Source organism: Curcuma longa, chromosome 17 (assembly GCF_044706935.1).
Source record: "Curcuma longa cultivar G26 ecotype Majalengka, Jawa Barat chromosome 17, ITB_CL_G26_1.1, whole genome shotgun sequence".
NCBI classification, from domain to species: domain Eukaryota; kingdom Viridiplantae; phylum Streptophyta; class Magnoliopsida; order Zingiberales; family Zingiberaceae; genus Curcuma; species Curcuma longa.
The window spans coordinates 3,460,124-3,473,669 of NC_133877.1; the positions used below are offsets into that span (position 1 = coordinate 3,460,124).

At 40.8% G+C, this 13,546-nt stretch overlaps 3 protein-coding genes across 5 annotated transcripts; 2 read left to right on the forward strand and 1 right to left on the reverse strand.

The window, feature by feature from the left end:
- Positions 1 to 1,051: 1,051 nt before the first annotated feature.
- On the forward strand, positions 1,052 to 4,761 carry LOC141848242 (uncharacterized). The gene is made up of 8 exons (XM_074736299.1): positions 1,052 to 1,156; positions 2,241 to 2,444; positions 2,524 to 2,775; positions 2,930 to 2,964; positions 3,041 to 3,106; positions 3,221 to 3,356; positions 3,472 to 4,097; positions 4,180 to 4,761. Exons 1-8 carry the CDS (start codon positions 1,066 to 1,068, stop codon positions 4,759 to 4,761), a joined length of 1,992 nt encoding a protein of 663 aa, XP_074592400.1. The 5' UTR covers positions 1,052 to 1,065.
- Positions 4,762 to 6,955: 2,194 nt separating this feature from the next.
- On the forward strand, positions 6,956 to 9,102 carry LOC141848500 (tetraspanin-3-like). Its single transcript, XM_074736535.1, has 2 exons — positions 6,956 to 7,581; positions 8,599 to 9,102. The coding sequence occupies exons 1-2, from the start codon at positions 7,048 to 7,050 to the stop codon at positions 8,938 to 8,940; spliced, it is 876 nt and encodes a 291-aa protein (XP_074592636.1). The 5' UTR covers positions 6,956 to 7,047; the 3' UTR covers positions 8,941 to 9,102.
- A 125-nt stretch (positions 9,103 to 9,227) lies between these two features.
- LOC141848499 (uncharacterized) lies at positions 9,228 to 12,766 on the reverse strand. 3 transcript variants are annotated; one of them, XM_074736532.1, is made up of 4 exons: positions 12,482 to 12,766; positions 12,235 to 12,368; positions 11,170 to 11,254; positions 9,228 to 10,550 (listed from the first exon to the last, which is right to left on the reverse strand). In XM_074736532.1, exon 4 carries the CDS (start codon positions 10,372 to 10,374, stop codon positions 9,367 to 9,369), a length of 1,008 nt encoding a protein of 335 aa, XP_074592633.1. In that variant the 5' UTR covers positions 10,375 to 10,550; positions 11,170 to 11,254; positions 12,235 to 12,368; positions 12,482 to 12,766; the 3' UTR covers positions 9,228 to 9,366. The 3 variants fall into 3 exon arrangements, with proteins under 3 accessions (XP_074592633.1, XP_074592635.1, XP_074592634.1); XM_074736534.1 differs by having other exon boundaries at positions 9,228 to 10,524; positions 12,235 to 12,766; XM_074736533.1 differs by having other exon boundaries at positions 9,228 to 10,586; positions 12,235 to 12,766.
- Between the last annotated feature and the right edge of the window lie 780 nt (positions 12,767 to 13,546).

Here is a 13,546-nt window from a genome sequence, read left to right on the forward strand (position 1 = left end):
GAAAGGAAAAGAAGCAGACAATTTCGGCCAGCTTATTAGCTTCCTCCTTGGCTGTCCTTGTAGCCCTTCTTTCTGCGAGCAGCCTCCCTCTCAAGAGTTCTATCGTCCTCAATCCATCGTCCTCTGCTTTCTCTGTAAAAGCAAGAAACTATGGTCGACCACCACCAATGCATTATGCTGTGAACAAGGAGAATATTGTGACATTTATATCACCTGGACCAGTCATATTGCTGTGGTATTCGTATGATAACAGAGCGAACCTTGATAGAAGAGAACACAGAGATGGAGATGCAGCCAAGAAGAAGAAGAAGAAGAAGAAGACGGAGACGGACGGGAGAGTAATTAATGAAGGTTTCCGGCTTGTTTTGCTTTAGGCCTGTGAGTTCTTGCTGGCTTTTAGTTTAATGCATGCGGTTGCTCTTCCACCTTGCTGCAGTTACCAAACGAAAATCGGAGTGCTTCTTGGTTAAATAGCCGGTCGCCGCCGCCGCCGTCGCCGCCGCCGCCGCCGCCGCCGCCGCCACTAATCTTTTTGACGCCGTTGGAGGAGATAAATGACGTCCAAATTCGATTTAATAGATCGAACCCTTTGATTAGATTTTGTTTCAGAAACAGAGTAAATAAGCAACTTTATATAAATTTTATTTAAATAAAAAATAAATTTCTATGGAATAAAATGTCTAACATCCTTAGTACATATACGATGAGAAATGACTATTTTTATTTTATAAATTTGTAGATGTTATAAAATATAATATTTACAAATATAGAAGATAAAATAAAAAATAAATTACAAAGTAAAATAAATTTTCACTGACTTTTTTATGGGCGAGGCGTTATAATAAAAAGGGAGGTTAAGCTCACCGGAAGTATCTTTATGCACTCCAAATTCAAATCGCCCGCTTCGATTTCTTGACTCGTGTAACGTTAAAGCGGTGCGCAGATGCTCAAATAAAACATTTACATTTTAGCAATTATTTCAAATTTGATCTGATCCGATTTCCCCGCTCTCTCTCTCTCTAGACTTTCCTCTTCCACTTCTTTCGATCTCGGAGATTATCGAGCATGGAGAAGCTTTCGCTGATCGACGTCTCGCAGGAGGACGATTTCCTGGCTCCCTCCCCTTGCGGCGCCTTGATCGATCCAATCTCGCCAGGTTTTGGTCGCACCCAATAGTTTATATATCGATGTGCTGGATTCTGATAGCGGTTTAAGATCTTCTTCGCTTTCAATGTAGCTATTTGTCGACAGTAATTTAATTGTCTTATTTATGCCTCCATTCGCTCGCTGAAATGGTGAGCCAAGGTATCTGTCGGAGCTGGGGAATTTTGCTTTTTTGTTGTTGTTGTTGTTGTTGAGAGTTGAGATCTTGATTAGTACGGGGAAACATTTTATTAATTTCTGCATCTATTTATGATTTTGCTTATTGAAGATGCGATTTTGTTTTTCCTTTTAAGCTGGTCATGATGTGAATTTTGATCGGATGGTTGTATGTTTCCCAGTCATTGCATACGTCCTGCCTATCTAGTGTTTGTTGTTATGACTCATGGTTTCCTGCGTGGTTCTTGGGATGGATTGGGCGGGGATCTTTATTTTTACCCCCTTTCTTACTCTCTCTACGTGTAAGAGGTTTAATTAGACCGGTGGTAGCGGAATTAAATATTTTGCCTAGGTAATTCTCCGGATGGAAGACCATTCTTAGTTACTGTCAACAAGCCATAGATCTCTTTAAATATCAAAAACAGCGTAAAATTTTCGTTAGCTTATAGATTATCATAGAGCTGGTCCGTGAAAGGGATAGAATCTTGATTTCCTTATATCAAAAACCAAAAGTCATCTAACAGTTCTGAGCAGCTCATTGCTCCATATTTGTGTCTGCCTTTGCACAAATAACAACTGTGACAATACGTAATTTTTGTTTAAAAAAATAATTAAACTTAATTAAACTTAATGGAGTATATTGAGTTAATATGTGCCTTAAATCTCAAACTTACTCGGATTTGAGATTAACATCAACTCCCATAACTGTTTTGTAATTTTGACAACATTTTCCTGTATCGCTATGTCAAACTTGTTCTTTATAATTGCACTGCATCCACATCCACATTGATTTTTTCTTCAGTTCTCATGTAACTCGTTGTGCTAGCTTAATAGTTTGAACAATCTAGAGCTGATCACTATAATTTGTGATTTAATGATGTATTTATCAGTCATGTTGCCGACCTGTTGTAATTTTCCAGGCTTTTCACAAGACAATTCAGGGAACAATTATCTTGAGTCAGTAAGTAAAGATTCTGATAAAGATGTTTGCCAAGAAAAATTCAGCAAACAAGTTGACGAAGTGCTCAAACTTTCAGAGTCTCCTGAGCAAAATCAAACAAAATCTGGCAAATATAATTTGCGCAAAAGTTTAGCTTGGGATAGTGCTTTTTTCACCAGTGAAGGCACAGTCATCTTGCTTCAAACCTTCTTGATCTTTGAATCAATTCTGTAAGATAATTTGATTTTATTTGTTGTTCACAGGAGTGCTGAATCACGAAGAGCTGGCCATTGTGAATAGCACATTCAAGAAAACTGAAGTTCGATCACTTCCTATGATTTTGGAAGATATAAGAAAGTCATCAGAATCAACTTCAACTTTAGATAATGATTGCTGGACTTTAGAAAACATTGAGGTAGATTTATTCGACAATGTAAGAGCTTCCATCCAAAAATCTTTTGGTAGCGGTGACAAAGCTTCTAGGTCGATAAAACTGAGCAAGAAAACAAATCCAGGTAATTGTTACTCAGATGCTTGGTTTGTTTTTTGTGTAATTGTTGGTATTTGCTATACAAACGTCAGCTTTGTATGCTCAAGGTCAATCATAGTACAGTTTCAATGTTTGTGTTGTCATTGTTCTAAGTAATGCACAACCATATTCTTTTGCAGCACTGGTGAAAGTTGAATCCACATCTAATAGCAAGGTACGTTTCTGCCTTTAAATAGTTATCTCCCTTGAATCATCGATGTAGATAAATTACCCATAACTTGTCATCTCAGAAGAAGTCTCCGGGCCTCACTGAACATGAATACGAGAATAAATCTAAAGAGGCAACTGTTGTTTTGGTACGTTCATTCTAGTTCACTTCACAAATGTTTTTTAATAGTCCAGTCACTTTGATATTTGACTATAGTTCAAGCATATTCTGAGTAAATGTTGCATTTCTTGCTTTACCAAAGGCATCCAGTGGTAAATCTAATTCAAAGATGTTATTGAAGCCTCCAAGAGTTCTGCCTAAAGCAACTCCACCAACTAAGACAACTTGTGTTCCAGGAAATAGTCAGAAAAGAAACGGTACCACAAGAGATATTGCAGGTATCCTTTCTAAATTATTCAGGCATTCTCAACCAATCTAGTCAAATAGCATTCAGTGTGCAAACTTGTAAATTCTGATTGCAAGCTCATTTCATCTGTGTTTTGGCTTTTGCAGGCAACACAGTTAATCAGAAATCATTGACGTCATTGAAAAAAATTAATGCAGGACCTTCCAATGTTAACTTAAGATCCTCCCAATCTCTAAAACCTTCATTGAATTTGGTCAATAATTTAGGAGACAAAGCAAAGAAATCATCCCAAGATTTAACAAGGATGAAAAGTACTTCTAGAACCATCAATCGTTCCGCTGGACCTATCTCTAGTAAAACATCTATAAGGCCAAGTGGAGCTAAAATTGTTTGCAGGAACAAAAATAATCCTGCAATTTCTTCGAAGTCCAGAGTCAATCTATCTTTAACTGCTTCTCCAAGTACCTCATTTGACAGTGTTGCTTCTGGATCATCTACTTCAACTAATTTTGGCTTTAAATCAGTTGCCAATTCTATTGAAGCCAGTTCACCCCCTTCTTTAGAAGGTGCTGAAAATGATGAAGTTTATTTGTCTGGTCTCAAGTCAGGTGCCAGTTCTGAAGATCTCGGACGTTCTCAAGAAAGATGCAAACAGTCTGAGCTATCAAAAGAAAATCATCAACAGAGCTGCACTAACACAAACATTGGAGCAAAATGCTTGAAGCCATCAGGTCTGAAAGTGCCAACTCCAAAAATTGGTTATTTTGATGCGGTAAGCCTATAAAACACCCAGCTGCTATGGTTCTTTAAACTACTTCTATAGGACCTTATTTTACTTTGTTTTGAATTCTCAGAATAAATCCATAACCTTCAATGCTAAAACATCTCAGACTCGCCAACAACCCAGTACTCTCAAATCCACTACTGGAGTACGTAAGACTGAAGGAGCGAACAAATTAAAACCAGGCAAGATTCAGCTAATAAATAAGGCTATCCCTCAGGATTGTTCCAAATTTCAAACCTCTGCTCCATTTCAAAATCCATCTAGAGAATCTTCATCTCCCCAACAGCTACCTATGCATCTTGGAACCAACGACTCAATTGTCACATCAAAAGCACAGTTGGAAATGAGCTCCATTGACAAGGATTTTTGTTCCCCAAAAGGTCATAACTCATTCAAGGGTGGCCTTGAACTGGTTGAAGTCAATAATCTGGAATCTGCACTGCCAAAACCAACTAGAAAAGACCTAGATTCTGATCTGCATACAGACCATATAAAAGAACTCTCGGTTTCTATTGATAGAAGTTCCAATCTTGCTACAAAGAATTCAGATATGGTATCTCATCTAGACGCACAGGAACCAGATTCTCAGAAGAGTCATCACAGTGATTTAGCTACTATCACTGGAAAAGAAAACGTTTTCCTTGCACAATGAACCAATCAGTCTGAACTTAAATTAGAATTACAGATCATGGTAATTGGAGCACAAATATTCTTTACCTCATTTTAGGAAGAAACTGTGTTGGCATTGTGAACTTCAATTAATGTCTGAATCATCTCTAACACTGCCCATTGACTGTCTATCCAAACTCTAGTTTCATCATCGTCTGGAATGATAAGGTGTGTTTGCAGTTCATCTTTCTGCATTTCTGCAAATATTCTCAATGAAAATTTAGTGGAATATACTCTTTAAATAAATAAATTGATATTGTGTGCCTTGATTTCACATACAAAGCCAATCTTTTTTTTTAATGTAGAGATTCATTAGTAATGGTTTTGCTTAATTGCTTTACCGGAAAGTATCCGTGATTGTTTTCTTTTCTGTTATCAATTTTAGATTTAGATGACAAAAATTGCTACTGTGATGAGTCAGATTATCTTCAAGTTTATATCAGCATCATCCAAAGTAGCAAAGGGGGCATATATATCCTGAACAATTTTTAATAAAAGTTATTGTTTTATATATATGTTCCTCGAGTTATTTGGCAGCCGAATCATTCAAAAGCGATGCCTCAGCTTTTTGAAAAAGTTTAATTCTTTATTTCTGTTGAGTAAGTCAATGAATCGATTATGGATTTTTTTTTAAAAAATTTTTCTGCTGATACTAAATGAGCTGTTGAATTATTTGAGTGATTTATGTTTCTTGGTGCCATTGGTAGGGAATGAAATTAATAGAGTGAAGCATGAATTTTCATTTTAAAAAATTTGGTTAAGAGCATATAATTCATATTACGTTTATTGGTAGGGAAATGGTAAGAATTACATTTTTGTGATGATAAAATAATTTTTTTATCATTAATGTGGTGATAAGAATTGCATTAATGTGTCGTCTTCATCCCGATTGTATATTTGTTCTATTTTGACATATTTATTATTTTATGTCTGTTTAATTCAACTAGTTGCTTACATGTGGCTTGCATTATAACTAAGTATTCAATTTTAACTTCCAACCCATTAACCTTCTTGACCTTGTGATACTGACATCCACTTTGTTCATTAAACCTTTTTTTAAATATAATTTAATATATAATATATTCAATTTATTATTTTTTGCGATCTGATCTGAAGCACTTATTGGGAATATGATAATACTTTTTGGCAGTTTGATTCTATATAAAAAAGCAATTGAATTGAAAGTGCCGCCTGGCTGAGGGACCTTAATGAAGTGGTGACATCAGTAATTAAGAATGACACTGACTAAATTTATTATTATCGCCGTAAGTTCCTCACAATTCATATAATGACATTGACTTAATTTATTATTATCGCCGTAAGTTTCCTCACAATTCATATACAAACGTTTAGTACTCTTTTTCAATAAAAAAAAATAAAATCTGCCACTCCAATAATTCTACATGATTAATTTCATAATCATCTATAAAAAATAAATTAAGAAATTATAATTGACTACTATAGAAAAAGGAATTATTTCAACCTTATTGAAATTCGATCATTATCCATTTTAATAAATTTATTTCGTATTAACCAACTCAATCATATCTTGGAGGCTAATCAGTACTCTTCTTTAGCAAAAGATGGAATCCGCTACCCCACACGATCGGTTCTACGACCATCTGTGAGGAGATAAATCGAGAAGCTACAACTGACCACGACGGAGGAAGACATTACTTTGATTTTATTGAGATTCGACCTTTGTTCATTTCAATAAGTCTGCTCCGTCATAAGCAACTCAACTATGTCCAGGGGCTACATTTAATACTCTTCTTCTGTAAAAAATAAATCGTAACTAATTCAGCTATGTCTCGCACGGTCGGTCCCACGACCATCTATGAGGAGGTAAATCGAGAAACTGCAGTTGGTCACGACGCAGGAGGGTATTGCCTCGACTTCGCCAAGATTCGAACCCTTGTCCTCTTCTACAAGTCTGCTGCATCGTAACCAACTCAACTATGCCCCAAAAGCTACAATCAATACTCTTCGTATCATATGTGTGTGTTTTAAATTATCCTTATTGACAAACTTATTTCACCAACTTATATTTATCTTTATTTTTATAAATGAATGCTAATCCTTCTGCGCAATTGCAAATTGCAATTCAATCTTGACTAAAAGACACGGACGGAAACATGGCAGAACAGGACAAAAGTAGTGGTTGTCGTAAAGACGCTCACCCTTCTTTTCTCCATAAAACCAGGAGAAGCAGGCAAGCAGAGCGCTTGCTTGTGTCAGTGGCACTGCAAATTGAGCAGAGACGAAGAAGATGATACGGGGCAGCACCAGCCTCATCGGCGCCGCCAATTTCGTCGCTTTCCTCGTCTCCATCCCCATCCTCGGCGGCGGGATCTGGCTCAGCGCGCGGGCCAACAACACCGACTGCCTCCGCTTCCTCCAGTGGCCCATCATCATCATCGCCGTCACCATCATGGTCATCTCCCTCATGGGCTTCGCCGGCGCCTGCTACCGCCTCTCCTGGCTCCTCCAGGCCTACCTCTTCGCCATGTTCTTCGTCGTCGCCGCGCTCCTGGGCTTCATCGTCTTCGCCTTCGCGGTCACCGACCGCGGCCGCGGCCAGGCTGTCGTCGACCGCGGGTACCTCGAGTACCAGCTCTCGGACTACTCCGGCTGGCTCAGGGACCGCGTCGCCGATCCTGGGTACTGGGAAAGGATCAGCTCTTGCCTCCGCGAGGGCCGCGCCTGCTCCGGCATGGCGCGGTACGACCGCGACCCGACCACCGGCGTGCCGGTGCCGGAGTCCGCCGATATGTTCTACCAGAGGCACCTCACTTCGATCGAGGTCAGTGTTCGCATCCCCTTCTCGAGCTCTTCCTCGATCGCTTTCTCTCTGCTTAAGATTGAATTTGAAATGTTCTCTCGCGATCAAACTGCAAAAAAAATGCCGCCTTTGGCTAAAAACATATATAAATTGAATTTTTAGCCTAAAACTGTCAACTCTATGCGACGAACAAGATCAAGATTAATGCAAAGATTAATTTTTTCTTCAAAATCTCAACTTTTGATGAATTTTAGCAACTTCTGTTAAATCGATTTGCTTTCAGTTCGGAAGCTGTCAACTTTATTCAGCATCTATCGAAGAACTGTGCGTTCTTGTCCTTTTAGTACTACTACCCTTCCTTTTGATCCCTGATCTTACTTAGACCTGAAAACGGTAAAAAGGCAAAGAATAAAGTGTCTTTCTATCCGCCCTCTTATCTTTCTTTTCCTCTGATTCTGCTGCTTCTGTTTCAGATTCTCTCAAAAGAGTTACAAGTGTTCGTTGCTCGTGTTGTTTCTAAATAAAGATGAGGAATAAAAATGAAGCAAAAGTCCAAAAAAAGAAAAGAAAAAGAAAAACTAATCCTAAAGTGATTTTTGCATAATGCTATAATAGCATCAAAAGAAATAGATCTTCTCCATAATATATTTCCCTTCATGATTGAGGAACCATGTCCTTATCCAAACTGAGCTGTGGGACCCTGGCATTAAAGTTCTGAATCGTATCTTTGAACCAATGGAAGAGAACCACATAGGTAGAGGATATTAAAGCCACAATTATATTATATATATCCTTCCTTAAATCCTCTTCTCCAAGGACAAGATCCTACTGGAATGAATGATGATCCTTCAAATTCCAGGCTATCATTCTGATGAAAACGACTTGGCCAATATATCTCATATGAATTTTTTTGGCAAATAACTAATGCATTTGCAGATGTTTCTCCAAAGTGTTTCAGCAAAGAGGTTTGTTTGCATCGAGAAACTTATTCCTCCAAGGAGAGTTGACACTCTGTGTATGCATGCATGCTTTATGCAGTCTGGATGCTGCAAGCCGCCGACTTCATGTGGCTACACGTACGTGAACGAGACGTTATGGATTCAGGCCGGGGTGGCAGTCGACGATTCAGATTGCGTCCGGTGGAACAACGACCAGCAGCAGCTCTGCTATCAGTGCGACTCGTGCAAGGCAGGCGTTCTCGCGAGCCTCAGGCACAGCTGGAGGAAGGTCTCGGTCATCAACATCGTCATGCTCATCCTCCTCCTGATCGTCTATGTAACTGCATGTGCCGCGTACAGGAACGCACGGAAGATCAGTAACAACGAGGCCTTTGGGGAGAACAGGATGACCAAGTCGAGACCCAGCAGGTTCCAGTTTTAGACCAGTAGTACTTTGCTTAGCTTCGCATGTACCAGTTGTTGTTCATGTCGATCATTCTAAACTTTCTCCGCCGGCGTGGGTCGGTAATATAGTGACTAGTGATATATGAACGAGAAGCTAAGTCTCAGATCCAAACTGGAGCTCCGAGCTCAGATCTGATGATCCACTGCTCAGATCTGTTCTCCTTCGTCTCTTTCGTTGCTCTGCGTCGCCGTCTTTCTTTCTTCTTCCTCCAATACTAAGCTTGCTGCACGCAGAACCCCCTCCCCTGTCTATACAAACAGCAGTTCATAGATGGGATTCCATATCGACCAACATTACTAAAAAGGAAACAAAACAGACAGAACAGCGTCACGGTGAGAGAACGGGAGAAAGAGGCGCAACACGACTAAATAAAGCTTCCATGGAGTAGGAGCGGCGACTAGACTACGCCGCTCTCCACCTCCTTGCTGGGTCCGATCGGCTACGCGCCAGCACTAGCGGCCGGTGCGATTCCCACCCCATTCCTTCCTCCTCGTCCTCCTCTTGCTCCGAGGCCACTAGTTCTCTCCAATTGCCCTTGGTCTTATTCTTCTTCTTCCTTCTGTTCCGCACCTCGAGCTGCCCTTTCTCCGATGCCTCAGACGTAGGCGGTTCGGGTTCCGGGAGGAGTGAAACGGCACCACGGGCGACCGCGGATAGCGAGGAAGACCGGTTGTGCGGCGCCGACCGGCAACGCATCAGCAGGAGTGCGTTCTTCGGTGCCACCGGAGGTGGCGGCGGCGGCGTCACCGCTTCCGCCGCCAGTACTTTTCCGTCCTCCTCATCTTCTCTTATCACGATGAACTCCAACGGAGGCCGTCTCGGGGATTCCGGCTCTTGCCGTTGATACCGACACGATCGGCCGCTGCCGACCCACCGACTCCAGAACGACCGTCTTTCGCCGCCCGTGGATTTCTTCGCTGCCGGGAAGAGACTACAGAGCAAGCTCCTGCGAAAGCACCGGCCACAGGGCCTCATCTCCTTCGGCGGAGCTTTGCTCGACTTCTTACTGCGGATTCGAACTTGGCCAATGCAGGTCACTTTTGGTGACGAAGGCTCTCTTACTTCACCTGTTGCCGCCGCCATGGCGGCCTGGTTTGCGACGGAGGAGCGACCTACGCTCTTGTTGCGGGGGCAAAATAGGGGGCTGGAGCGGGCAGAGCCGACGTGGCGGCCGCGGCTCCGGCTATCGAGGCCGGCCAGGAACCGTGCGAAGCCCAGCGCCGGAAGCTTCTCGCGGCCGGGACTCAACGACACCATGGCGCCCCCGGGCCTCATCATCTGTTCACACAACCAAATCGGGAGAAGAAGAGCAGATGATAATATATTCCTCGAGGACTCTGCGCGCTGCACTGCTAACTGTACCGATACCAGACGAGACCATGTGATCTGTTGTGAAACATATAACCACATTGGCACTGGAAGAGATCTCACGAAGGGCTCAATAAATCAAACACCATCACATTTAATGCATCTCAGTGTGCACGTTTAGCATCACTATGAGCATGTGAAAGACTTGCCAGCCTTGACTTCAGATAATTGTTATCTGATTCACAACAGGATCTGCAGGAAGAAGACAGCAGAAGTCCCTATAATATGATCAAGAGAGGCCTCCATCAAAAAAACTGCAGGAAAATAAAAAAAGAAACAATTGATGGTATAAACATGCACAGGAGTGGCAGTAAAAGCTGGAATTAGCATGGCAGATGTAGAAACATGGACCAGCAGGGAATCTATGAACACTCATTGGAGAGACAGTAGGACTTACAAATAACAGAGTATTCAAGTATTTACCAACTAATGAATAGACAAGGATTCTTAAGGAATCCAAGGTTCTCAAAATACAAAGTGCAGGCTTCATGCTGAGAAATGAGAATTGCAAAATGGTTTGGTCATCCTATTGAGCAGGGGCCATGCATGGTGCGAGTGAACTTGGCCTTGCGGCAAAAACTATCCTGAAGAAATGCCTATCCAACTTACTTTGGATATGGCTGCTTTGTGATTCTCTATTTTTCACAATAAGAATTATTTGCTCAACCCATGTAGTCAATGATATGTATAGTATCTTAAAATACAAATTATCCCTAGTAAAATTTCAAATTAAGTCCTCATCAAGTGGAAACAATGTCATAATAAGTATGTCTAAACCATCATCAAGTCATTATACAACTACTAGAAGATCAGGATCAAGATAATCTTTTAAGATACCTGTGTGCCTTTGGACATTCTGTTTCATGCATGCATCTCCTCTTGTTAAATTCTAAGTCAAACTATATGTTGAGCAACTAATAATCTGCAGCAAAAGGTGAAAAAAAAAAATTATCGATTAACCAATCTTCATAAAAAATATCAAAGGTACAATTCCTTCAAAAGTTTAGACCAGTCAACAAGCATGGCTTGGTGAAAAGAGAATAAATCCTCATATATTAGTTAATTGATCAACTAAGAACCAAACATCACTAGAACTTGTGATCATTAAAGTGAGAACTTGGACTAATTAACAGCGCTAGAAAGCCTTCGTCCTTGCTTCTTCAAATTATCTCTGTGACAAAATTCAGAACTTCAACACCAAGGAACAAAATTCAGAACCACAACACAAAGGAACTTCAACTCAATTACACATGCTTTAGAATCTTTTAAGTTGGCATGTTTAGAGAGATCAAGGGTACATAAGTGATTTTAGTTTGATAGTAAGTGAAGTGATGGGAAATATTTGGTAAAGATGAAGAACATTTATGTATCAAAATAAAATGAATAATTCTAGAGTCAACTAGAATATTTTGAGTTTGGAACTACCTCAGTTGTACTAAGATTCTCCAAATATCTAGGCTTGTGCTCTAAATAAGCCTAGTTTAAGACAACTACTAAAGATTGTGCAACCGGCAATTTTTATGAATCTTGACCGATAGACTACACAAACCAACAAGTAGGTACTGATTTTGGGACATGTCTAGTGTGAAGCCCCCCTTCATGTCAAGAAGATACATTTGAGGATTATACTAAATAAGGTTGTTTTAGGGCATATTTACAAATGACTTCTTTCTTAAAAGCTTAAATTTTGGGGCAAAATAGTTGCCCGAGTATATATCAGCTGAAGGATATCACATGAATGGATAACGTACTTGAGTTTTAGTTGCAAAGAGGGCGGCAATTATCATTCAACAAAAAAAACCGGGCAAACAGGATGTTAGAATATGCTCTAGAAAGCCATAAACGTCTACAAAATGGTTATTAGAGAGAAAAAATAAAGCAGAAAAGTGTCCAATAACTTACAGAGATCCGATTTTAATCTTTGGTCAATTTCGTCCTTGCAGCTCTCGCATTGTCGTACTCGAATTTGAGCACGTCCGGGATGGGAGAAGAATCCTTAACGTAAAGGAACGTCCCAATCCCGCTCCCTTCTATTGCTGGAAAGTAATACACGAGTATCGTATTTACTATCCAGAGCCACCCGGAACCGAGTACCATTCCGAGAGCCGCGCTAGCGATTACCTAACCCAGAAAACAAGCAAAGTTTTACCTGGGCAACGGTGTGGTACCCGAGGTACGCGAGGGAGCAGGGTGTGAGGAAGGCCGCAGGCCAGGGAAGAAGAGCGAGGAGATGCTTGGATCCGGAGGAGGAGGCTCCAGCGCCGTCGAGGAGGTGAGCAGTGTGAAGTAGGAGGCGAAGAAGAACGCGTATTGGGACTGCTGGAAGGCCATCCGTGGGAGTCGCAAACCTGGAAGGCAGCACATCGCGGAAGGGTGCGACTGCGCCTCGTCCATCTATCTCAGGGTGTGGGCCGGTGCGATCGGTGGTCGCCGGCGAGCGGGAGGCGGAGGAAGGAAACTGCTGACGATTCGATCCGTCTCTTCTAGAAGTCGGCGCTGGTTTGGCATCAAAAAAGGGATCGCCGGCGGATGCTCCACGTGTTCGACGCGTGCTCGCAGATTTTACCATTTTATTGAACAAAAGCGGTAAACAGGTTTTGGAGATATCTTGCTTGATAACGATACGATTTATGAAGCTCGGAGACAGCAGTGGGCCACTGGCAATGGTTACATCTTTGTCCTATGCCTACATCTTCTTCTTACACCTTTATTTCCATAGTCCCGATGAATACCATCCGACACTTCAAATCAGATGACGAGGAGTACAGAATATAACAGAACTAGAGTAGAAATAAAAGAAATATATGAGAACAATAATGAGAATGAGTCCAATGTGTGAGAATTGAGGTTTTTTTTTATAGATTCTTTTGTAATCATATTTTTTTATGATATTGAGAACATCTTTTATGACATTTAAAGTATTTTTATGGTATTAATATTTCTCTCTCTTCTATAATGATTATTAACTGCTATTATTATCTTTTAATGAGTATTCAAAATCTCCGTCCATAATAATCATTATCATTTAACTTTGGACCTGACAACTAATCATGTTAGGTTTTCCCAACTTAATTTCTTCTTAAACTTATGCACCGAACCCAACTTCCTCTTTCCTTATAGGTCCAACCTAACTGACACATTCCTACTGATAGCATATTATTACAGAGTATCATTAGCCACCTCGTGCATAAATCAGACAGTGAGTTGTAAATTA

Excerpts from the sequence above, each read along its gene's own strand:
- LOC141848242 (XM_074736299.1), top strand. The coding sequence starts at position 1,066 with ATGGAGAAGCTTTCGCTGATCGACGTCTCGCAGGAGGACGATTTCCTG. Across the intron at positions 2,965-3,040 it reads AATCCACATCTAATAGCAAG|AAGAAGTCTCCGGGCCTCAC; the intron begins GTACGTTTCTGC and ends TTGTCATCTCAG. Across the intron at positions 3,357-3,471 it reads TACCACAAGAGATATTGCAG|GCAACACAGTTAATCAGAAA; the intron begins GTATCCTTTCTA and ends TGGCTTTTGCAG.
- LOC141848500 (XM_074736535.1), top strand. The coding sequence starts at position 7,048 with ATGATACGGGGCAGCACCAGCCTCATCGGCGCCGCCAATTTCGTCGCT. Across the intron at positions 7,582-8,598 it reads GGCACCTCACTTCGATCGAG|TCTGGATGCTGCAAGCCGCC; the intron begins GTCAGTGTTCGC and ends TGCTTTATGCAG.
- LOC141848499 (XM_074736532.1), bottom strand. The coding sequence starts at position 10,374 with ATGTGGTTATATGTTTCACAACAGATCACATGGTCTCGTCTGGTATCG.